General features: G+C 36.8%; 1 protein-coding gene across 5 annotated transcripts in view; it reads left to right on the forward strand.

The window, feature by feature from the left end:
- Positions 1-26,429, forward strand: part of CHD2 (chromodomain helicase DNA binding protein 2) — a 129,349-nt gene that overhangs the window by 63,780 nt on the left and 39,140 nt on the right. For all 5 annotated transcript variants that reach the window (XM_037000531.2, XM_073227225.1, XM_073227224.1 and 2 more), the window contains 9 exons: positions 8,418-8,606; positions 13,795-13,957; positions 14,263-14,415; positions 16,566-16,637; positions 19,697-19,846; positions 20,928-21,076; positions 22,053-22,149; positions 22,578-22,670; positions 25,822-25,992. In XM_037000531.2, coding sequence (XP_036856426.1) covers positions 8,418-8,606; positions 13,795-13,957; positions 14,263-14,415; positions 16,566-16,637; positions 19,697-19,846; positions 20,928-21,076; positions 22,053-22,149; positions 22,578-22,670; positions 25,822-25,992 — 1,237 coding nt within the window. The remainder of the gene's footprint in view (positions 1-8,417; positions 8,607-13,794; positions 13,958-14,262; positions 14,416-16,565; positions 16,638-19,696; positions 19,847-20,927; positions 21,077-22,052; positions 22,150-22,577; positions 22,671-25,821; positions 25,993-26,429) is intronic.

Genomic DNA, 26,429 nt, shown 5'->3' on the forward strand with positions numbered 1-26,429 from the left:
TCTGCTTCTACTAGCCAGCTTGAGGCAATCACTAATCATCTCTAGAGATTTACCTTTTCTAGACATTTCATTTAAAGAGAATCCTAATAAGTAATCTTTTGTTTTTGGCTTCTTTGCTTTGCATAGTGTTTTTGAAATACACCATATATCATAGCATTTCTTAGGAGTTACTGTCTTAACTATGGAGTCAGACTCCACTGTATGCATGTGCAGTCATCAGTTGATATTGTTATGTTTTTGTGTGATTATATGTCTTTTTCTTGGTTAGATACATAGAGGTGGAATTGCTGGTTTGTTTGGAAAGTATATATATCTTGAGAAACTACTAGGCTGTTTTCCAAAGAGACGATGCCATTTTACATTCCTACTAGAAATGTTTGAATTTTCCAGTTTCTTTACATGGTCATCAATATAGTGTGTGGTTAGCCTTCTGGATCCTAGTACAGTTTTATAGTGGTGCCTAATTGTGGTTTTAACTTGCATTTCTGTAATGATTGATAATGTTGAACATCTTTTCATGTGTTCATTAGCCAGCCATTTGTGTATCTTTGGTGAAATGTCTGTTCAAATCTTTCACTTATTTTTCAATTGGTTTGTCTTAAGAGTGGAAGAGGTTTTTAATTTTCTCTTTCTTTCCTTTTTTTTAATATTCTAAATTCAGGTGCTTTATTGATTTGCAAGTATTTTGTACCAATCTGTGGCTTGTCTTTTAATTTTCTTAATGTCTTTTGAAGAGCAAAAGTTTTTAAGCTTGATGAGGTATAATTCATTAATTTTTAAAAATGGATTGTGCTTTATTTTAATGTCATATAAAATATAAGACATTTTTGCTTAACTTAAGATCACACAGATTTTTCTCTTTATTTTCTTCTAGGAGATTTAGTTCTTATATTCTGATAAGTTCTTATAGTTCTGATGTAGGGTTGTGTTCCATTTTTAGTTTTTTATTTATAGGTGAAGTGTGAGGGTTTACAGGTTCACTTTTTTTGCAGAGGGATTTTGGAAATTGTCCCAGTGCCATTTGTTGAAAAGAATATCCTTTCTTTATTGAATTGCATTGGCACCTTTGTAGAAAATGAGTTGAGACCGTAAGTGTAGGGGTTCGTTTCTGGATTCTCAGTCTGTTCCATTGATGTATATTTCTATCTTTATGATGTTGCCACACTACCTTGATTACTGTACCTTTGCACTACTTTTTAAAATGGGGAAGTACAAATTCCAGTTGTGTTCTTTTTCAAATTATTTTGGCTATTCTAGATTCTTTGTATTTCCATGTGCATTTTAGGATAAGCTTAGTAAGTCCCGAAGAGAAAAAATCCGAATTTTGATAGGCATTGTGTTGAATGTGTATCAGTTTAGAGAATTATCATCTTGAGGTATCGAGCCTTTGAAGGAGTGTTCATGGGAAGCTCTCTCCACCTATCCCGGCTTCTGTGATCTTTCTCAGCAGTGCTCAGTATGTAAGTTTTGTACTTCCTTTGTTAAACTTATTCCTTATTTTAATTTTGATTTTGAGTGGAATTGTTCTTTAATTTTTAGATTATCCTGGTTTTGTACATTGATCTTTTATCATGTGACCTTATAAAAATTATTTCTACTGTTTCTGCTGTTTGTTAGTATTTTCTAGATACAGGATCACATCATCTCAAATAAAGGCTGCTAAAGTTGTTTTCTCTAACGTGGATGGATGCCTTTTATTTCTTGCTATACTGTATGGGTTAGACCTCTGATGTTGAGTATAATTGGTGGGAATAGGGTGTTAGCTATAGAATTTTTGTGGATACCCTTTATCAGGTTCAGGAAGTTTTCTTCCATTGCTAGTTTTTGAGAGTTTTTTTTAAATGAATGAGTGTTAGATTTTGTCCCATGCATTTTTCTGTGCTTGTCAAGATGACCAGATAGTTTTTGTTACTTTGTCCACCAACATGATGTATTACATTAGTTACTTTTTAGACATTTCGTCAACCTTTCATTACTGCTATAAGTCTGACTTGGTCATGATGTTTAATCGTTTTAATGTGTTGCTAGATTCAGTTTGCTAATATTTTGTTAAAGATTCTTAGATCTGTGTTTTTGAGGGATATTAGTCTCTAGTGGTTTGCTTTTGTTTTGTGTGTATGATATCTGCTTGGCTTTGATAGAATCATAGAATGAATTGGAAAGGGTTCCCTCCTTTATTTTCTGAAAGAATTTTTAAGATTGGTGTTACTTCTTTAAATATTTGGTAGGATTCACCAGTGTAACTGTGTGGGCCTTAGCTTTTCTTTGTCTGAAAATTTTAAGTGACTAGTTTAGTTTCTAGTTAGAGGTCTATTCAGATTTTCTGTTTCTTCATTACTTAGTTTTGTTAATTTGTCTCTTTTAAAGAATTTGTCCATTTCATCTAAGTTGGCCTAATTTGTTGGCATAAAGTATTACCTCATAATCCTTTTAATTTTTTAAAGATCAATATTGATCTAAATAATTTTTGATTATGGCATTTTGTCTTGTTTCTTTTTCTTGGTCATTTTAGGTAGAGGCTTAACAATTTGGGGGATGTTTTCAAAGAAACAACTTTTGAGCTTATTGGCTTTTTTCTTTGTCTTGTATTTATTTCTACTCTTACCCTTATTAATGTCTTCCTTTCCTTTTTATTTAATTTTCACATTTTCTGCTTTCTTAAGGCAGAAGCTTAGATTATTGATTTCAGATCCCTTTCCCTTTTCCTAATATAGGTGTTTAAAGGTGTAGGTTTCCCTTCTTTATACAGCTTTAGCTGAATGCCGTAAGTATTGATGTCTTATATTTTTGTTTTCATTCATTTTTGACTATTTTAAATTTCTCTGATACATGGGTATTTTAGAAGTGTGTTGCTTAATTTCCAAATGTTTAGGTATTACCCACTATTTTGTAGTTTCTTTTGTCTTAACAAACATAAAATGAATTTATTGTTACTTGTTATGTGGTCTAGTGTGTTTTCTGTCCTGGAGAATGTTCCATCTGCACTCAAAAAGAGTAATGTTATTCTGCTTTTGTGGGGTGGAATTCTGTAGGTGTCCATTACGTCAACTTGCTTAATAGTCTTGTTCAAGTTTTACATCTTTGCTGACTTCATGTCTAGTTGTTACATCAGTGAGAGTGAAGTATGTAGCATTTAACTGTAGTTGTTGAATGAGCTGCTTCTTACAGTTCTGTGAGTTTTTCCTTCCTGTATTCTGGGGTTCTTTCGTTAGGTGCATGCACGTTTATACTTGCTCTATGTTCCTGACGTAGTGGCCTTTTTATCATTATGAAGTGTTCTTCTTGAGTAGTATTTCTTATTCCTTAGGGCCATTTTGTGTGATATTATAGTTCTTCAGCTTTCTTCTTTTAACTGTTCACATGGTATACTATTTTGCATTGTTTTACTTTTAACTTACTTCTTTCTGAGTCTAAAGTGTGTCTCTTGTAGACAACATAAAATTGGATCTTTTTGTCTAGTCCAGCAGTGTCTGCCTTTTGATTATTTAGTTCATTCACATGTAATGTAATTATTGATAGGGTTGGATTTATGTCTGTTTTATTTTGCTCCCACTCCCCCATGTGTCTTGCTTCTTTTTCCTATTCCTATTCCTATTTTTCCTTTACTGCCTTTTTTGTTTCAACAAATATTTTTCAGTGTGCTATTTTAATTCTGTGTTGATTTTTTAAAAGTTACTTTCATAGTGGTTGCTGTAGGGAGTTTAGTGTGTATCTTATGTCTTCTTCAGATCAGTACTGATTTAATTTTATAAAAACACAACAAATTTTCTGCAGTGTAGCTCCATTTTCCCATCCTTCCTAGCCTTAAAAATCTAAGAATAGACTGATGTAATTACTACTTTAATCAAGCTTGTCTTTTAAGGAAACTAAGAAAAGAGAAAATATGATTATATAGTCTTTTATATTTACCCATTTTATCATTTCCAATGGTCTTCATTTCTTGCTGTGGATTCAGGTTGCCATCAGGTGTCACTTCCTTTTAGCTTGAAGGTGCCTCCTTTAGTTTTTCTTGTTAGGCATGCCTACTAGCAACAAATTCTGTGCCTTCATTTGGTTTCCAGTTTTTTACCTGTATTTTTGAAGCCTCCAGAAGGTGGGTAGAAAAATTTGATCACTCTGGCCGTGCTATCCTCAGTACAGATTTAGTAGAACTGGTTGAAGCTATTTCTTTTTTGCAGACATCCTCACCACAGTGTGCTTCTGGGGAAGGAGCCCCCTCTGCACCCCATCTTCCCTGCCTTCTCTTAGAGCAGGGTTTCTCCCCCTCAGCATTGTTGACACTTTGGGCTGGGTAACTCTTCTTGTGGGGGGCTGTCCTTCGCATTATAGTGTGTTCAGCAGCATCTTTGGCCATTACCCACTGCATGTCAGTAGCAGCTCCCTTTTTCAGTTACAACAGGCCAGTGTCTCCAGATGTTGTCAAATGTCCCCCAGAGAGGCAAAATTGGCACAGCTGAGAAACACTGTGAGTGGGTACCTGGTGTCTCCCTCGCCACCTGCTCTTTCTCCTGTCATTCTCCACCCTTCCCACCCTGTTTTACTGCTCCTCTTCTGTCTGTCCTCTTTGCTTCTCACGTGGGTCCTCTGTTTCTTCCACAGAGCTCTGTGAGTCAGTAGTGGTCACTCTGCTAAGGATGGAGGCAGTTTCCCCCTTCTCTTCTTAAGCATTCTGCTGTACATTCTGCAACGAGAGCTCTGTTCATCATGTATTGGCAGAAGCCCATGTTTTTCTAATGTGTGCTTTTCAAAGATAGAAGTGCTGTAAAACAGATAGTATATAAAAGTTTAGAAACAGTGGCTGTTACCAGTTACTAATCTTCATTTTCTGAAATGGTAAGAGAATTTTCATGTGTATTACTTTATAGTTTTCATATTATTTCCCAGTTTTGATCTTTTTGATATATGGGAAGTATTTAGCCTCAGATTGCAAATAAGAATTGCTGACTTACAGAGAAGTGCTTAGGCCTGAAGTGCTTCCTTTAGTTTTTCTCCTAATCATGCTTAATAGCAACAAATTCTGTGCCTTTATTTGGCTTCCAGGTTTTCATCAATGTGCAGAGACAATGACATTGTGTTCCATATCACATGGTTAATAAGTGGATGGACTGAGATCAATGTCAGGTCTTCGGTGACCAAGGCCTTTGTCCTTTGAGTTTCAAAATTTAAGAGGAAAGGTATATCCTTCATCGCACCACTGAGATGAAGGAAAAGCATTCTGTGTAGCAGGAGTCTCAAGGCATTGTGGAAATATCTGCCCTTGTTAGAAAAAGAATGTGGTACATGATTTTCACCAATGAATGGTTAGATAAGATTTGCCCTTCTGTACTTTGCTACTGAAGTAGATGGTATAGATTTTGGCTCCCAGATGGTTGTAATTAGTTGTTTGCTGCTAATTCCACCCAGCATAAGCTACATTTTGGGGAGAAGTTGTATATATCCTGTTTTTTTTAACTGAAGAGAGGAACTTTGAATTACTTTTTCTAATAGAGATGACCTTCCAGATAGTATTTTCCAAAGTTTTCCTTATGGCCAGTTGGCTTATGGAATGATGGATTGAAGTTAGAGACATAATTAAATAATGTGTTTATTTATTTATTTTTGGTGGAAGAGAGCCTTTTCTCTGGAAAACCTTGTTTTGAAAACATCATTTTCAAACATTTGAAAAAAAACATTGCTTTTCATAAAGATGCATGTATAAAAAAGGAAACCCATTAGTTGGAATGGAGTTGAGATTTACCCTTTTTCTGCAGGAGCTTCCTATGTGAATGACAAGAATCCTGTGAAGTATTACCCCATGTATAGTGATAGTTCCTTAGGTCCTGTGGTTCTGTAGAACCATTTGGTCCCTTCAAAGGATTGATCCACATGGAAGAGAATTAAGTTTGGTCAGATAACTTTTCAACTTCCCCTCATGAACTGTGATAAGACATTGTTTTCAGAATTTAAAAGTTAATCCTCTTTTTAACCAACTTGTAATGGCCTTTCCTTAGTGCAGAGATTCAAACACCTTTCCTACATGGTGGCCCTGACCATAAGCCTGCCCTTATTGTAAATGTGTGTCTATGTATGTATCAGTCAACCCTTTGTTTTGTATATACTCTTTTGCAAACCATGGGACTTGGTATTAAAGGTAGAAAAAGATATGGCAAGACCAAAGAATTCAGCTTATAAAGATAATCATGTGTGAATATATACTTCATACCCACCCCTCAAAGTGACCTCGTTTTGAGAGAGCATAGTTCAAAGTCCTAACCTCTTCGTATTTGATTTTTTTTTTTTTGACTTTGGATTCTGCTGTCTAGGCCAATCTCCCAATTTTTTTGTACCTTTTCCTTCACATACTTATACCATGACTTCTGGCATACCATTTTCATTCCTTTGATTTAATTTTCCTCCTCATTATTCCTTAGTAGAGTGAACTTGTGTTTTTCTAAAATCACAAGGTCTGGTATTTTTAAATAATCAAAATTGTTTCTGCTTTCATGAAAGACATGTTAAATACAGAAGTTGATAACATTAAAGTAATGAGTCTCTAGCCTGCGGAATGGCATCATTCTAAGTTCACACTATGACCATGTTATGCCTTTTATTATGTGGTATTACAAATTGACAGTTGTCTGCTGCAGGGAATAGCAAACTTAAAGGACCTGATAGTAAACATTTTTCAGCTTGTAGGCATTACAGTCTCTATCAAGCTTCTCATCTTTGCTGTTTAGAGGGAAAGCAGCCAATGACAATTCATAATTCAATATGTATATGAAGAAATAGTATCATATAAACTCCTTTAATTTAGTAAGAGTGCAATAGGTGGATAAAAATATTGGTTGTCTAAAGCAGAGGAAGTAAACCTTATAAAGTTTGTATTTAAGTTTTTAGACTGGTATAGTTTTAATTAATTAGAGTATATGTTAAGTAAATTATTCTCTTGAAATTATCTCCCAGCTCTTCAGAAAATAGCCTATGATAGTCCCTGATTTCTAGTTGCTTCATACATTTGTGTACAAGGTGCCATCCCCAGCATTGAGATAGTTTAGTTTACATTGTTCCTTTTAATCTTTTAATTAGTTTAATCCAGTTATTTTATGTTCTTGGAGTATTTTGCATAGTAGTGTGACAAATACAATTTATCTTAGGTTTGTTAGGTGCTATGCTTTAATGATTTTTTTAGATCTTTTTACCCTAAAGGATAATTTTGTCTACTTCCCTGAAGGTGGTTGTTTCAGGCACCAGGTATTGTTAAGGCTTTGTTGATCCACCTAGCAGTACCTGATGACATCCTTGGCTGTTCAGGAGCTCAGAAATGGCAGCAGACTCTAAACCAGTGTACCTGGTGGCAGTGCTGGCATTTGCTGTATCTGACTTCCCGTCTTAACAGAGAGCATATGCCTTGAGTCTTCTAGAGCTCCCTCTAGGTAATGTTGAGTCACTCGGGTTTATTATTCTGGGATTTCACTGGCCTCAGTAGTGGGGCCTCTGGTGTCAGGCCGACCCTGGGGCCCTGATGAAGCTTTCCGTTCTGTCCTCAGTCACGTGTTCTGCTCTCACTCGCTGCGTTTCAGTTGCACACAAAACTAGGCTGGTTCTTCCAAGTGCTTCACTGGCTTTCTAGTGGTAGGACAAAGCACATTTTTCGAATCTTTTGGAAATAAATTTCCTTCATTTTATTTTTGGAAGAAATTTGATTGTGATAGGCAATTTTGGATTTCTGCCACAGACCCTGTAGTGAACCAAAGGTAGTTAATTGAATAAAGATTTAAACATGAGAAATGTTTATCTACAGAATTGAGGCAGAATTTACTCTGGGTGATAAGTTTTAAAATGTATTAATAAAATTTATGTCTCCAAGTACTAATAGTATTAAATTTATATCACTTTTATTGCTTTCTTTTCTGGGAGCCATAGGTCTTTTACTGTCATTATAATCCATTAACTTCTTAATCTATGAACAGTGAAGATTATTGATAGAAATTATGTAGCTTTACCTTTGGTGACAGCTGTAATATTGCCACTAATTATTCTTTTATGTCTGAATTTTATTTTCCCAAGAAATTACAGCTTTTTAAAGATAACTTATGATTAATTTTCTCCATCACATTTGTGACAATAACTTATTTACATGACAGTAACAGTATTTACTTAAATGCTAATTTCCTGATACACTAAACTATTTCCTGAATTCCAGATCCAGTCTCAGAATTGGAAAACTGATGTTACCCAGTGTAGACTGAGGGGATTGATTGGCTTTCCCTTTCTTTTCTGTTTTCCCCTCTCTTTGTAGTCAAGAGCTAGTGACTGATAAAATTTATCTTTCCTTATAGGGAAGATTATTTTTTTAAACATATTTCTTCAAGTAATTTTAGTTGGAAAAATGCTTTTTTCTTCCATGTAACTAAGTAACACTACTATTTTATCTCTAGGTTTGAGTTCTGGGAAGACTTTGAAGAGGACCATGGGAAAGGGAGAGAGAACGGCTATCAGAGTCTCCACAAGGTGCTGGAGCCTTTCCTTCTCCGCAGAGTCAAGAAAGATGTGGAGAAATCCCTTCCTGCCAAAGTGGAGCAGATTCTCAGGGTGGAGATGTCGGCACTTCAGAAACAGTATTACAAGTAAGTTGCCGGCTGCTTTAGTCCCGGTGGGATTGGTATCAGTACTCTGAAGCTGTGAGATAGACTGATAAACTACTTTTTTCAGTAAAGCTGCAAAACAGATTTTAAGTAGCTATTTATTTATAGTCAGAAAGAGGAAGTTTTATTATTCTTGCCTTTTTATTTGGGTGAGAATTTGCACAGTACTTCCCAGTTATGTCAGGGATTTGAAGTATATGTTAATTCTTGTACTAATCCTCCTACCAATGAACAAGCATATTTCACTCATTGATTTATTTGTTTTTTTGCCATTAGTTCAGTCATTTATTACGGTTCTACAATGTGCCATGCTAGATACTGGGCATAGGAAGATGAACGGAGCATGTACCTGCCAGAGGCCTTGTTTAGTTGGGAAGACAGATTAGAGACAAGTAATTAGAAGTGTTTAATACTTGCAGCATATGTAGGGGACTGTGGAAGTTGAGATGCTGATCTCTGTATTGAAGGGCGAAGACTTCTTTCTAGCACTCCAAGTGGCATTGGCAGGTTATGGACTTGGTTTAAGATAGATGTTAAAGGCAGAATGGTGAATCTGGGACAGAGTGTGGTATGTAACGTGCTTATCATGGGCTTTAGGTTTAACGATTTAAAGTTGGATCTGGAATAATTGGGACTAATTGTATTGCCATGAAAATTACTGTCTTTTAAAGTTAGAGATCTGGTAATCTCTAATAATATTCCCTGCTTGTGCTTAGTACAACTGAATAAAAACAAGAATTTTTTTTGACTGGCATAGTATTATTTATTTACACATTAAAAAACACTTCAAATATGTATTTCAGTCTCATACTAGAATGGATCTAAGAAAGGCACAATTTCTGATAAGTAATTGAATGAATGCAGTGGTCAGGCCTCCAAGATCCCATCCTTATTTATTCTTTTTTTTAAATTGAAGTATAGTTGATATACAGTCTTGGTTTCAAGTATACAACACAGTGGTTAATAGTTACCCGTATTATTTAAATACTCACCCCTGCTAATGCGGTTACTATCTGTCCACACAGGAAGATGTTACAGAATCTTTGGCTGTATTCTCCATGCTGTACTACCATCCCCATGACCAATGTATATTGTGATTGAGAATTTTTGTGTCCCTTTACCCCCCTCACCTTTCCCAGCCATCCCAACGCCCAACGTGTTGGTTACCAATTTCTCCCCCATGGTAACCACCAGTGACTTTTTAGTGTCTATGAGTCTACTGCTATTTTTTTTTTTATTAAGGTATCGTTGATACACAATCTTACGAAGGTTTCACATGAGCAACATTGTGGTTACTACATTCACCCATATTATCAAGTCCTTTTCCCACACCCCATTGCAGTCACTGTCCATCAGCATAGGAAGATGCGATAGAATCACTACTTGTCTTCTCTGTGCTGTATTGCCTTCCCCGTGACCCCCCTACATTATGTGTGCTAATCATAATGCCTCTCAATCCCCGTCTCTCTTCCTCCCCACCCATCCAACACACTCCCTTCCCTTTGATACCCGCTAGTCCCTTGTTACAGTTTGTGACTCTGCTCCTGTTTTGTTCCTTCAGTATTGCTTTGTTGTTATACTCCACAAATGAGGGAAATTATTTTGTACTTGTCTCTCTTCACCTGGCTTATTTCACTGAGCATAATACCCTCTAGCTCCATCCATGTTGTTGCAAATGGTAGGATTTGTTTTCTTATGGCTGAATAGTATTCCATGTGTATATGTACCACATCTTCTTTATTCATTCATCTATTGATGGACACTTAGGTTGCTTCCATTTCTTGGCTATTGTAAATAGTGCTGCCATAAACATAGGGGTGCATATGTCTTTTTGAATCTAGGATCTTGTTTTCTTTGGGTAAATTCCTAGAAGTGGAATTCCTGGGTCAAATGGTATTTCTATTTTTAGCTTTTTGAGGGACCTTCATATTGCTTTCCATAATAGTCGAATTAATTTACATTCCCATCAACAGTGTAGGAGGTTTCCCCTTACTCCACGTCCTTACCACATTTGTAGTTCCTTGTCTTTTCGGTGTTGGCCATCCTAACTGGTGTGAGGTGATATTTCATTGTGGTTTTAATTTGCATTTCCCTGATAATTAACTATGTGAAGCATCTTTTCATGTGCCTTTTGGCCATCTGAATTTCTTTTTCTCAAAAGTGTCTGTTCAGATCCTCTGCCCATTTTTTAATTGGGTTACTTGGTTTTTGGGTGTTGAGGTGTGTGAGTTCTTCATATATTTTGAATGTTAACCCCTTATTTGATATGTCGTTTATTAATATATTCTTCCATACTGTAGGATGCCTTTTTGTTCTACTGTTGGTGTCCTTTGCTGTACAGAAGCTTTTTAGCTTGATGTAGTCCCATTTGTTCATTTTTGCTTTTGTTTCCCTTGCCCAAGGAGATGTGTTCAAGAAAAAGTTAATCAAGTTTTTATTCATGAAATTTCTACTTCTCTTTTCTTCTAAGAGTTTTATGGTTTCATGACTTACATTCAGGTCTTCGATCCATTTTGAGTTTACTTTTGTGTATGGAGTTAGACAGTAATCCAGCTTCATTCTCTTACATGTAGCTGTCCAGTTTTGCCAGCACCAGTTGTTGAAGAGGCTGTCATTTTCCTATTGTATATCCATGGCTCTTTTATCGTATATTAATTGGCCATATATGTGTGGGTTTATATCTGGGCTCTGTATTTTATTGAACTATGCGTCTGTTCTTGTGCTAAAAACAAGATTTTAATTAAATCTGACTCTTGTCTAACACTACCTTGATTTTCAAAAACCCTTTTATTACAGGAAATCTCAAATATATACAAAAATAGAATAGTATATAATCATGTACCTATAACCAATCCAACTTCAACAGTTATTAACTCAGGGCCAATCTTAGTTCATCTGTATCTTCTTTTGCACTCTAATTTTCACCTGTAGATTGTTTGAAATGTATTCCAGGTACATATTATAAATGTTTTTATATATCATAGGGACTCTCAAGATGTAAGCAGAAAAATCAAGCTCATAGATACAGAGAAAACAGATTGGTGGTTGCCAGAGTCAGGGATTAGGGGGTGAGACAAATGGGTGAAGTGGGTCAAAAGTGTAAACTGTTAAAAATAAATAAGTCATGGTGATATATGTACATTATGGCGACTTTTGGGAATACCACTGAGTTGCATATTTGAAAATTGTTAAGAGAGTAGATCTTAAACTGTTTTCAGTGTAAGTCAAAAAATTTTTGTAATTGGTGATATATTTTACCTGGATTTATTGTGGTTATTTCACAATACATACAAATATGGAATCATACACTTGAAACTAATACAATGTTATATATATGTGTCAGTTATAGTTAAGCATGATTTCAATACTATTATCATGCCTAAAAAATCGGTAATTTCTTAACATACAGTGTCCAGTGAGTGTTAACATTTCCCTATTGTCATATACATATACATCACATACACACACACACATTTTGCTTGTTTGAGAGTTAAAGGAAGTTCCGTACATTATGATTTGTTGACATGTCTAAGTTTATTTTAGTCTATTTTCTCCCTGTCCTTGTAAATTTTCTGAGTGAAGAAACTGCATCTGTGTTGTATATTTTCCTCATAGCCTGGATTTTGCTGATTGTAGCTCCATGCATCGTTTAACATTTGAACATTTAACACTTTCTTTTGTTCACTGTGCATTTACAGAAAAGTGTAGAGCCTTGATTAGACTCATATTCATTGTATCTCTTGAAATGCAAATATACATTCTTTTACAAGGAATTTTTTCTTTGTTTTATCTAGCAAGTATTGATGAGTATCCTAGATAAACTAATTCATTAGGGATTGAGGTGGTATTCAAGTTTTATTATGCTTTTGTTAATTAGCTGGAATACTTAAAAACTTGCCCATATCTAGTGAGTAATATAGTTCATAGTTCATATAGGAAAGACAATAAATTCATGATTCTTTTTGATGTTTGACATCTAAAAAAATTTTAAGTTATTTTTTAAGCTGAAATGGATAAGCTCCTTAAAGCACTTGAGATAGTTTTTCTTTCTGTGGTTAGGCTACCACTTGGATACAATGGTTTATTTAATTTTAGTTTTGTTTTTTAGGGATTGCTTTCCTTAATTTTGTTTTATAGTTACTTATATTTATAGACTTCCAAAGACAGAGCTACAAATCCTGGTATGTTCAGAGATTATCTAGCTTCAGTCCTTGTCCCTCCGTTCTAGTTCTACTTACCCTTTGGTAGTAATAATTATCATTTTAAAAAATCGTAATGTCTTTTTAAAAATTTTAAAAATATAAGTGAACACATTTTAACTTTTTTTATTGCCTCCCTTTTATATAAATGGTAGCATGCTATGTACATTTTCTGTACCTTTTTTGCACTTAATGATAAATGTTGAACCCTCCATAATAGTTTGTAGAGCTCCTCCTCCTTTTTATAACTGCATGGTGTTTCCTTTGTGTATCTGTAGCATAGTTGATTGAACTAGTCCCCTAGTAGTGGACGTTTGGATTGTTTTAAATACTTTGCATAATGAAAATCCTTGAGCATTCCTCTTTGAGCTTAAAGTATGATTTGTAAAAAAGCTTAAAGAAACTTCACTACTCAGAAAAACACACTAGTATTTTGTGGTGTAGGGTTAAAGCTTGCACATGGATATGCACGAATGTGTATTTCTCCTCCATTCTTTCCAAGTTTGGGTATACAACATACCATGAGCATTTTATCATGTAAAATACCCTTTCACAAAAGTTTATAAGCAAGTATATAGCTGCTAGCTGATAGTATATCTTATTAAACCTATTTTTAGACAACTTGTTTCCATTTTTATGCTATAATAAAGAGTGCTCCAGTGACAATCCTTGTTTTACATATATGTGGGTATTTCTATATATATTTTGTTGTTTTTCTTTTGACTATTCCCTTGTTTCATCAGGTTGAAATACCCAATAGAATGATTAGCATTCTGAACCTAACTGGAGATGTGAGAGGTCCTGGTTAGGTGGCAGGAGATGCAAAATAAAATATCCCTCTTGGCCTTTTTAACTTTTGTAGCTCCTTTTCAATTTTTTTTTTTTTCCCAGTAATGCTACTCTCTCTTACAGTGTTCTGGTATCCCCAACTATTTCTTTGAATCTAACGATACCATTATTTCAATTTGCAGATGGATTCTGACCAGGAACTACAAGGCTCTTGCCAAGGGAACAAGAGGCAGCACGTCTGGTTTCCTTAATATCGTGATGGAACTGAAGAAATGCTGTAACCACTGTTACCTGATTAAAGCCCCTGAAGACAATGAGAGAGAAAATGGGCAGGAGATTCTTCTGGTGCGTGGTTACCTTGTTTGTAATTAGTTTCTCAGAGACGTTAGTTTCTATACAAGCTTTTTATCGAAATGATTTTTTCTCCTTTGATGGAGAAATAATCAAAAGAAGCTTTAGAAACAGATGAGAAAAATTAATTAGGAAGAAAATGGGTAGTGTCACAGATGCTAGGTGAAGAGCATTTCAGGAATTGCTTGTCAGCTAGACTGCAGAGAGCTTCACAAAGCTTAAAGGTAATTTAAAGAATTGGAATTTTTAGAAATTAAGGGCAGATTGAAATGTGGATTTGAATATCTTTCAATCTTCAGTCCCTGATTCGGAGCAGTGGGAAGCTGATTCTGTTAGATAAACTGTTGACAAGACTTCGAGAAAGGGGGAACAGAGTCCTTATTTTCTCCCAAATGGTGAGAATGCTGGATATCCTGGCCGAGTACCTGACTATTAAGCACTATCCCTTCCAGGTAAGGATGCTCAGTAAGTAAGTGATATCCCTCCCTCTCTCCCTCCGTCTGGGTTTTATGCTTTGCTTGCTAAATTATCTTGAGGTAGAAAACAAGAGTTTTCTTGCTTGAAACAGATTGAGATTAAGGTTCCAGGAGGGTCTCTATTTTTACTTTCATGACCTTAGGCTACCCCGCAGTGAAAATGATCCTGTGAAGATCATTCTTTTTTGGGAGATGAGGGAATGTGGCTCAGTGAAAGGAAAACTGGGCAAGAGCAAAGTATGTCAGATAGTGTCTTACATCTCCAAGTCTGTGGTAAAAAGAAGGAAGTTTGAATCCAAATACGAAGCCCAACTCTTAGAGAGGAGGTGACATCACCTCCGCAGGAAATTGACCCTGAGGCTGGGAACTCAACAGAACTGTGTACTTAAAACCTTGCCAGTCCTTGAAGCAAGTGGTGATGCCCCGCTGCCCGCTTTTCTCTGCAGAACTGTTGCTACAGATTTTCATCTTCATTCAATTACCTCTTCTAAGATAAGGAGAAAATCAAGATAAGGGGGAATAGTTACTTCAGCATAATAATTTTTCTGGGTGTTAGACTGTGTGAAACTTATCTCTGATCTATTTATGGACATGTATGCAACTTACCTTGATTTTCTGCATATTTTTATATGACAATTCTTTTATATTGACTACTTTTATAGTGCTTTGATTTTTAAGATTTATTAAAAATTATTAAGATTTATTTTTTCTTTGGATGGACTGTTCACCAACTTATGTAATTATTGATATTGAAGAAATGTGGAGTCGGTGATTCTGTCCTAAGAGAGTCAAGTCTTAAGATTCACCGACAGATTGTCTTTCAGAATACCCTGAAAGGCATTGTTCTATCCATAATACCTTGTGTGAACTTACGGCAGCTGCCTTAAAATGCAGTTTAATACTGTGATTATTATGAAAAATTAAAAAATAGCACATTACAAAAAGATAGTTCCTCCCAATGCATTTGATCCCAGGTCTAGCTAGTCATTTGATACCAAGAAAAAATAAATGCATTACTTTCTCTTTAGGGAATGTCAGGCTGGAGTCCTCTCAGGTCTGGCATATGCTTAATGAACGTCTTATACTAAGGGAATATTTAAAAAGAAGGCATTTGAGTTTCTGATTTTAAATACGGGCTATGAACTTGCCAGTTAAACTTATCTTTGGGTTAAGCCTCTGTGTGATTCAACTTAAGTGCAAGTGGCTCTGGGTCTGGTCAGCGAAACTCTGAGCTGGGGAGAGAGAGGGGTGGGTCCTTCCACCGACTCTGTTCCTAGCTAGTTATTGATCACCAGCCAGCTGATAACAGTCTCTTAAGTCAATTGTGCCTCTGTAAGGTGAGGTCTTTTGTTTATTTCCAAGTGGTCGTTGTGGGTGGGGGGAAGCAATGTGTTTTAAGAGTGAGAATTACTTCATTACATACAGCATACACATTTAATTCTGAAGGTTTTATTTTACATACTGTATGGGTTCTCTATGTTGATATCATTTTGAACTTAGAACTGACATACACTAATAAAAGAATCACACACACTAGTAAATATCAGGACCTCTCTTGAAGATGCAATTGGCTGAACACTGATGTAATTTTTGGGAAAGCTAGTATATATGATCACCTTAATTTTAATATTTTTAGTGTTATAGCAAAACGTTTTCTAAACAAAGTTATGTAAATAATTTTTTGGTTTGTGTAGAACTTAATAATTATGCAACTTTTAGCTACATTAATTAGCTAAGAGGCATCATTTTCATCAGGAGCTAATTACTTGGTGGCTGGTGATACTATATCCCAATCTCTTCAGTACCTAGAGATGTGGAAGCAAACAAAACTGAGAACAGCTTGAGTTGCCGTCTTACTCCTTATAGGACCTGGCAGCCATTCTGATCCTTGGATAAACCTAGATAGCCCTTTGAATCAGCAGCTCTGACCTTGAGTTTGTAACTGGAGAGCTTGGGGAAAGCAGGGTGTGCTGCTTAAGCACAGCCCCTTGACAGCACTTTGCCAGTGCATTCCGGTTATTTTTACTACATGGGTATTGGAATGATGAAGCTTACAAGTCTGGTGTTCTTTTCTGAGTGCAGCCCGTTGTCCTACCTTATGATTTCCTTGTGGTTTATTTTTACAGCGCCTGGATGGTTCCATCAAGGGAGAAATCCGAAAACAGGCACTGGACCACTTCAATGCAGACGGGTCTGAGGTATACCTTGTATGGCTTTGTTGTTTGGGCAGTCGGAGCTCTGTGTCAAGGGGAAAGCCTTGCTAGCTTGATGCATTCTGTTTCAGAACAGTTCATAGTGAACTGCTCCTGCCTTAAGACAGGAATAAGAAATCGCTAATATAAAAGATGCCTCTTAATTTTGTTGATTGTCACTTCAAAAAAGCATATTCATGTTTGTTTATCTACCCTGGTCTGGATTAATGACAGGGTAGTTCTGATACCAACTGGGTGTTCTCTGGTGGCTCCCAGAGCAAATTTCTGGGGCCTGGGAGAGCAACAGAGCAAGATTGAGGAAGGGCTGGCCTGGCCACTAGGATTATTTTTAATACATATGTTATATCAGAAGGTTCTGTTTTGTGCTTTTCTGGTGACCGAGGCTGGAAAAGTACATTTGCCATGTCTCAAATTTGTTGGACTTTTGCTAAGATGTTGCTAAATGTTCTTGATTTGGCTAACAGCAACATTTGTTAATCAGTAATTGACCAGCTTGGATTTGCATTATCAAGTCTTGCTTTTAAGGCACATACAGCAGAGCTACTTAGGACAAGTTAGCCATGATAACATTGTCGTCTGTGCATGTGAAACTTAAAGTCTTTGGGGTTTGAGAAAAGTGGAGAAGAAGGAGGTTCAGTGTGGGGAGTGCTGTAGAGCCACGTGTACCACATACAGGAAGCAGTGGAGAGAACCAGCAGTACAACTAGAGTGTTTGGAGAGCACCTGGGAACTTACAAAGCCTGGACCACCGTTTTTGTACAGACAGAATAGCCCTACTTTCTGCTTTCTGAGGAGCCTTGAAACATTTTAGTGACTCTCTTACCCCAGAATAGGCTGCCGCGGCCCCTAGAATTGCCCATAGGCCTAGTTAGACTATAGTATTCTGGTTGCTGCTTTAGCCTGAAAGTTCAGTTCCTTGAGGAGCTTTGGACACCGATCTCTTCAGAACCAAGGCTGTGCATAGTTAAGAAGAGGAATTGAATTCCTAAAAGCACTGGTCACATCTAATTCCCATCCCTCCTTTCTCTCCACTCTGTTTCCTCAAGTGTGAAATCTTGATAATTCCAGTGCCTTCCTCCTAATACGTGTGTGAGGATTAAGTGCGGTGGCCGGCATAGAGCACCGAGCGCAGCGGCCGAGCACAGCGAGCTCTCAGGGACTGTTGGCTATTTTTGTAATGGGGTATTTGTTAAAATTGGTTTTGTGTTTCTTGCTGTTATTTTAAAGAATGAGTTGAATGTTTCATATTGTCCTTTCTCAGAAAAAAGCTAAAGTTGCCATTTTCTATAGTTCTTAGTTGATCTCCCCACTGGATGGCCATATGTAAAATATGGGCTCTCTACCATATTCTGCAAATCTCTTTCTTAATTCATTAAAAAAATACAATACTTTATTGTTGGGGGAAAGATACTAGATGCACATTTAGAAATCTAGAGTACAAAGAAGAAAAATCTTACAAAACCCCCCTCCTGGACAGAGCTTTCTGTATTCACATCATTTGGATGTGTTTTCATTCATACTGGATGGAACTGCTCATTTGTTTATGTTTACCCATTTGGTGTCATGTGCATATAGTTCTATAGTCACCATTCATTCAAAATTGTACTCTGAGCATTTTCCCATGTCATTAAAGATTTAAACATTATTAAATTTCTAATATTTTCTCATGCCTATTCCACTCTTTAACATATTTTTGATGTTTAATTAGGATGGTGTGAGCATTTAAAAAAAGATTTTTGATATATTTTGCTAATTACTTTCCCAGAACAATTTACATCATACCATTCATATATGAATATTTCCATTTACCTCACCCTTAGCAGCATTGGGTTTCATAATTTTAAGCCTTTGTTAATTTTATAATAGATACAATGACTTAATTTCATTATAGTTCATATTATCTTTGATAAGGAGTGACATTAAAAATTGTTTATGTGATGATTCTGACCTCAAATTTTATTAAGTTTAGGTATCTCATTCTAAAGTGACCACTGTTTACCTGCAGACTTCTCTTTAGTGTGGTGTTGTTTGGTATTTCCACCAAGGATTATTGAGTGTGTGCCTCAACATGGCTGTTGATCAGTTCTTTATTGGAATTGTTCAAGTTCTTGTGAGAATGATGTCCCCATTTTTATTTCTATGGCATACTGCTGGCAAATGTGACTGTTAGAATGTGAAGACATTTTCATTGCATCTATGTGTGTATATTAAATATACCCATTTATCAAAATATAACTCAGAACTACCAGTTCTTCAGTGCCACTTCTGTGCCAAAAAGATGTCAGCCTTTGACATATATGATCAAATGCCCTGAAAATAGAAATCTGTCTGGCTTTCTGTTTTTCTGGCTCATACAGTTTATTTCCTGCCTCCTGCCCCATTTTTTCTGAGTTCTTAGATCAGGCAGTGTATTGTGCCTGCCCAGTCTCTGTATCATTGCTTGGGAACTGGGATATGTCACTGCTTGGGTCTTTCCCACAAGTGGCCCTTCAGTCATGCCTGCTCTGGTTTTCTTCATGCATGTGCTGTGGTGATTGAGGAGCCTGTGCATGGAATCAGCAATTCCAACATGTGACCTTTTAGTGCAGTTTTCTGTATTCCTTACCAGCCTAACAGATGGACATTTACTTAATGAAAGTATCATTTGTACTGACTGCCTAACATGGCATAATCTACCTTTACCCAGAAAATAAATAAGTGTCCAGGCATCTTGCTGGAATGATCCCCTTGATAATGAAGCTTCTCTGATTTTTGTATACTGCTTGTATACTAGTTTTAGCCAGGAGAGAACACTAATTCTTTTGTTCTGGTTGCCTTACCAGATTTTACCTTACTCCTTAGTTCACCACACTGACTCTTTCCTCTTAATGCAATGAAAATTCACTCTGCCTTCAAGTCCCTGACATTCTTTTAGCCTCCATAGAGTTTGTCCATCATATCTCACTTTTCTTCACCCCTGCAAGGGTTTCCAGGTATAAGGGCTCACTGGACTGTGAAACTTGGAGAAGGCCACTGCATAAAGTAGTATATTGCGTTGTGTACAGGATTTCTGTTTCCTGCTCTCGACAAGGGCTGGTGGCCTGGGAATCAATTTGGCTTCAGCGGACACAGTCGTCATCTTTGACTCGGACTGGAACCCCCAGAACGACCTGCAGGCACAAGCCCGAGCCCATAGAATTGGTCAGAAGAAGCAGGTCAGTGGGGAGATGCTTCTGCTGTGGTTTGTGGAAAGGGGGGAGTTACTTAGCCCTGTCAGTATGTTTGTAAAATGCTTCTTTTCCTGTTTTGCTTTATGTCCCCAAGAGTGAATGTCTATTTTTTAATTAGCACAGAGAAGATGTTTTCTGGGACTAAGGTGAACCTATTAAACAAAACTATTCTCTTTTTCTGTTTGACAAGTACGTCATTGATTTTCTGGTCTACTCCAAGAAAGAGATTATGATGAATAGACTTAAAACTGAAAGTTTTCACAGTTTAGCACAAAGAAGTTAAATATTCTAATATTGTTCAGGATGGTCTATTTTTTTAAAAATTCATTTTATTATCATTAATCTACAATTACATGAAGAACATTATGGTTACTAGACTCCCCCTTCACCAGGTCCCTCCTCACAAACCCCATTACAGTCACTGTCCATCAGCGTAGGTAAGATGCTGTAGACTCACTACTTGTCTTCTCTGTGTTGCACAGCCCTCCCCGTGCCCCCCGCCACATTATACATGCTAATCATGAGGCCCCCTTTCTTTTTCCCTGCCCTTATCCCTCCCTTCCCACCCCTCCTGCCCAGTCCCTTTCCCTTTGGTAACCGTTAGTCCATTGGGTTCCGTGATTCTGCTGCTGTTTTGTCAGGATGGTCTATTTTTATTAGACATTAACGGTGTTAGCTCTGAGGTATGTTGGAAAAATACATGCCTGTTTCCTTTGTATATGAATTTAAAAGTCTGCTCTAGTTCTTAAGTTTCATACTTGGCCAGAGATTCAGTTATTGGTGAAACTTTGCATCAGCAAAACTGCTTATTCTTTAGCAAGGTTTTTATTATTAGAATTAAGGCCATAATTACAATTCTTGAGTGGCAGTTTTGTTTAAGATTGTAACCTACTGCAGATAGTAAAAATCTTGCTTCTCCTTAAGCTGCCTATTTGGATGGGTGGCTTACAGTCATTTATGATAGTAGAGAGTAAATCTTTTTTTGTTTCTCTTCTTGGTTTTAGACAGAGGTAACTTTTTTTTCTTTCGTGATCAGACATAAGCATAACATTTCTTTCTCTTACAGGTTAATATTTACCGCTTAGTTACAAAGGGGACCGTGGAGGAGGAGATCATAGAACGGGCCAAAAAGAAGATGGTATTGGACCATCTGGTGATTCAGCGCATGGATACAACTGGCCGAACGGTCCTGGAGAACAACTCGGGAAGGTCCAAGTAAGTGCCCGAAAGAAGGGGGAAGTGGACAGAGTTAAACTGATTTTATACTAACATTTGATAGAGTTATCATTCTAATAGGATTCTCTACAACTCTCATTATCCATTAATTACCTAGAAATGGCCAGGCCAAGACCACAGAAAGGTGGCATTTTCATTTTGTTTTCCCTGCTTCTTCTTTCTTCTTTATCCTTTGTTTGCCTCTCATCCTTCTGCGTGTGTGTGCTGTCCCTCTCTCTCTTGCTCCTCTTCCCTGTCTTTCACTTTTGGCTCTACATGTGACATGATGCAGCAGCAGTGGCCAGCTGTGTGCTCCCCCGTTAGGCCTTCGACCATGCACAGCGTTGCCTTGGACATGTCAGCCACAAGAATCCACCAGACTGAGCTGGCAGCTGGTGTCTTACTATTGGTAAAAATGTTGTGTGTGGAGGTTGTTGTTTTTCCTGTGGGAAGTTGGCTTTATTTGGAAGCACAACTACATCTATAGAGTTTACATTTTAACCAAACTGTTGAGTGCCTTCTGTGCAAGTCCTGCAGCTGAACCAAATGAGCCCTTCCTAAAAAACATATTTCCAGGTAATTTCTTATTCAAGAGGAACCTAGATGGAGGAAGCTTGGTTCTTTGATTTTGAGGTGAAAAGGCTGAAAATTCTTTGTGAATGCTAACTTTCTGAGTCAAAGGACAAAGAGAAAAAAACTCTCCTTTTTTATGTTAATTATCCTTCTTGCTTAACCATGTAATAGATGAACTGCCAGAAAAATAATTGATTTCCTAGTCTTGTACTAGGTTAGGCTTACCAACATAGACTCACCTTGTGGACTGAAAAAACAAGTATTTGAGAGATCTTTTTTATTGGGGCAGAATTTATATTTTCACCAGTTAATTTGATCCTTTAAGGATAGCTATTCTATAATAGAACTCCATAAAGGTCATTTGACATTCCTAAGCAATTACAACAACATTTTACTTCTATAGCTCGAATCCTTTTAATAAAGAAGAGCTAACAGCTATTTTGAAGTTTGGAGCAGAGGATCTCTTCAAAGAACTTGAAGGGGAGGAGTCAGAGCCTCAGGTAATCAACAGTGAGGAAAAAGTTTTTTGACAAGTATTATCTGTGAGAGTCTTTTTCTGAAAGCAGATTCTGAGTCTGTTCAGAGGCCTTTACAAACAAATAGTAATTACCTAAAAGGGCATAGTTTCTCTCCTTTTTAATAGAGCTCAAAGCTCTTATTAACAGAATAGGAAAGAATGAGAAAAGCATTTGAGGATTCTGTCTTAGTCTTCTTTACTCCAGTTTTTTTGCTTGTAATGTCTGACGTTTTGCCTTGTCATTTAACTAAATATGGGTTTGAAGCATTAGATATAGAGGATATAAACCCAAGTACTATAAAAGTAAATGGAGTATCAAAAAGGAGATTTGTTTATTTGCACCAAACATTTTCAGAAAATGCTGATCACTGTTGCCTTTTTATCATACTTGTATTGCTTGAATTCCTTTAGGAAATGGATATAGATGAAATTTTGCGCTTGGCTGAAACTAGAGAGAACGAAGTATCAACAAGTGCGACAGATGAACTTCTGTCACAGTTTAAGGTACACAAGTCAGTGTGAGAGAAAGTCCTCTGCATTGGTTCATTAACTAATAACAACTAATGTCTGTGGGAACTTGCTCTGTGCAAGGCTCTCTACTTTTTCCTTTACCTAAATTGATTCATATCTTCAGTATCATTCTCTTGAGTTAAGTATGTTGTGAGTTTAGGCTGAGTCTCTCTGCGAGGGTAAGCACTCAGGTGGTCCATCCTGCCAGAGTCAGTGGCAGAGAACACGAAGGTGGTGAAGAAGGCTGAGAATGTGCATCAGTGGGTTAGGTGGAGAGCCAGGTGGCGGGGAGCTCTGGGATGTGTAGTGGGGATGTGGGAGACATAAGTAGTTAGATGATAAAGGGAGTAAAGGTAAAAAAGAGAAAGTGACAGAATGCTTGATGACTTGGTGAGATTTTTTTTTAAGGTGGTGATTAAGGGTGGTAGTCAAATTAAGCAAAACAAAACTAAATGAGATCAGGACTAAATGCAGAAGCCGAGCACCGGATGAATAGGAGGTGATAGTATTGAATGTAGACATCATTTAAAAGTTGATGAAGAGTATAGTGAAGGTAATTTATGAGGATAGAAGGGTAGAGCAAGGCAGTGTTTTTGAAAGGTGTTCATGTCCCTGTGTTGAGAAAAGAATTTGAGAATAAGGAGATACTGAAGGTTCTAAGAAAAGAAGGAAAATTTGGTGGCACATTACCTTAGAGATTAGAAGGGATATAATCAAAAGGACAAATGAAGGAGTTGGCCTTTGGAAGAAAAAGGAAATTATACTTTAGGCAGCAAGAGGGGAAAGAAGATGTGGGAGTTCCAGTTGGTGACTTAATTACCAGGAAAGTAAGTGAGGTGTTTGCTGAGAAGTGGAAATGATTTGGGATAACTGTTAGTGGGGCTAGGAGTTGCAGAAAAGAGCTTGATAGGGAGTCAGCTGAATTTAGATGATAGGGCTTTACATTGGAGCCAGTCATCAGGGTCATATGACTTTGTCCAGCAATACTTGAGGTCAGAGAAATTGGACCAGTTGGTGATACCAAGGTGGAAGATTGGCTTTGGGAGGCATAGGAGAGTAAAAAAGTTTGGTTTCCCAGATTTGTGGTGAGAACTTGGTTGGAAGGATTGACCATGGGTTGGTTCCATGCAGGTTAGAAAAGTAGAGGAGCCCTGAAGGTTTCAGTGATGGTTAAAACATGGTAGAACCTTCAGGGTTGAGGGAGAAATGAGCAGGTGAAGTGTTCGGAAGGAAGCAGTATTACGTGGTGAGGTCCAAGGTGGGCCACAGACAGACTTTGTCTCAGTCGAAGAACAGTGAAGGAATCGAGTGGATCAGAGAGCTCCAGGATCAGAGTAAATGTGTCTGAGGATGAAGGTGAATCTACTGTTTCAGCTGGATTCCACTTCTGTGACCACTGTTCCTTTCTTAAACAGAAGTAATCTTCATGATGGTATCTTGGTTAGAAGATTTATTGTGTGATTATTTACATATAAAAATTTACACATACTATTGGTTAATCAAAAGTGGTCAGCACATGACTGGTGACTCTTGACTTTCTTAAGCCCTTTGGCTATTATGAGTCAACACCTGGTCAGGTGGTTTGATCAATGGTAGAAGTCTGCTTGCTCTAGTGGCTCTATTTTTGGAGTGCTTCAGAGTTGAATTGATTTTATTTTTCCTGATAATATTTTATCAGGAGTATTAACATCATGTGATAGTGCAGCACACATTTTTTGAGATAACTTAAGGTTACCATTTTCTTAAGTAATAATAACCAATACTTGTGTAACTTTTACTGTGTATACTTCAAGCATTGTTTTAAGTATTTTACATATATTAACTGCTTTGGTCCTTAAAACAATCTTATGATGAACCAGGTATTAGTTCATTTATAGATGAGGAAACTGAGAACAGAGAGTCTACTTAGATTTCCTAAGGTCACAGAGATACAGAGTTTTGATTATATCCTGGCCTCTGACCACTGTGCACTCTTGGAAAAGTTAAATTCCCAACTGGGTGAATCACCAGCATATATATGCATTTGTGTCAGTTTAATATTATTTTCATCTGACTCTTTTGAAAGTCAGATCTAAAGTAATTACAGACAGTCCTTAATTTAAGAGATAGGTTAACCAGATGATTCTTATAAAACAGGAAAATGTTAAATTTTCAATCTAAGAAATTTATATCTCTTGTTTTGTCTTGGAATTTATTTAACAAATATGATTGTGAAGATCATGATACCCATGTTGGAAGTTAGAGTTAATTCATAATTTTGTTCATAAGACAAAGTTCTGACTTCACTGTCAGCTGCAGGTGACTTTGAGGAATGGAACCTCAAATACTCTGCATAGGAGGTGGTAAGGAATAAAGAGAATGTGGGGCCCAGGCCTGGGGCATGCCTACTATGCTCAGAGGCGGGGCCAAAGCTGGTGTGTGTTTCAGTGTAGCCATAATCTTCAAAATGTATACATTTAGATGATTTTTTTTTTCCTGGGATACACATATTATTTCAGTACAAATAGGTAACATATTAAATATTTGATATGATATAAACAGAATATTCTTTCAGGTTTATTTGAGGTTTTTGTGTTTTACATTCTCATTTTCATTCCTAAGACTAAAGTGCACTTCTAAGTATATGAAATCAGTACATACTTTTAGCTTTTATACTTCTGATGAAAATGAATAAGGTAATTAGTTGGCTAGATGATAGCTGGTGCTTTGTGTTTCTGTGTTGTTTGACATGAGCTCTATTCAGTAACAGTTTCAACTTACAGAACTGTTAATGGACTGGTATTAGGTATTCAGCATTTTATAATCTACACAAATCTAAGTTTTCCACTTAGAATCATGTTTATTGAAAAATGTGTATGATTTAACAACAAATCTCAATAGAACTTTTACAAGACAATTTATGTCTGTGTGTGTTTACCTACTTTTCAGTAAAATTTCTGATGAACTTGAAGGTTTGGCAAGTGGGTTTTGAGAGGGTAAGGGGAAGAAGATTAGTAGGAAATTGTTTACCTGATTATGTAATACCACAGAGTTCTTATATTTATAGCCTCTAACTTAAAAATACTGGTTGAGTTGGTAGTTTAGTAGATGGTGTTTGGGAAATAGGGAAATGACAGTCAGATACGGGTTGTCCATTTGTTTTAAGGTTGCCAACTTTGCAACAATGGAAGATGAAGAAGAACTAGAGGAGCGTCCTCACAAGGACTGGGATGAGATCATCCCAGAGGAGCAAAGGAGAAAAGTAGAGGAGGAAGAGCGGCAGAAGGAACTGGAAGAAATTTATATGCTGCCTCGAATTAGGAGTTCCACTAAAAAGGTGATCAAGTGATATGAAAGTTTTCGTGCCATAAAAGCTACAGAAGTGCTGTTCGAAGAAGAGGCCTTGTAGCTTTGCCTTAACATGGCAGAGATATTCTGTAGGAAACCTAGCGGATGAAAATAGAAAAACGCACGTGGTCCATGAGCACATCTGTGAGACATTTGACCTTTGGCTCTTTGTGTGATGGCTGAATGGGATTTAAGTTGGACAAATTTGCATTTTGCCGTTGAGATTAAAACCAGTAATGCTAACAATTTGGTTCTAATTGGCAATGCTGTTGTCTTTTAGAAAATCAGACCTTTCTGCCTTTTAAGTTTATTCACTTGGTATAGGTACTTAATTAGAGACAATATAACTGTAAACAAAGTACATGGAGAGTATTCAGTTTACAAAACATCACAGGTGCTATTTGATTTAAAAAAATTTTTTTTTGT

Source organism: Manis javanica, chromosome 18 (assembly GCF_040802235.1).
Source record: "Manis javanica isolate MJ-LG chromosome 18, MJ_LKY, whole genome shotgun sequence".
Lineage (NCBI taxonomy): Eukaryota > Metazoa > Chordata > Mammalia > Pholidota > Manidae > Manis > Manis javanica.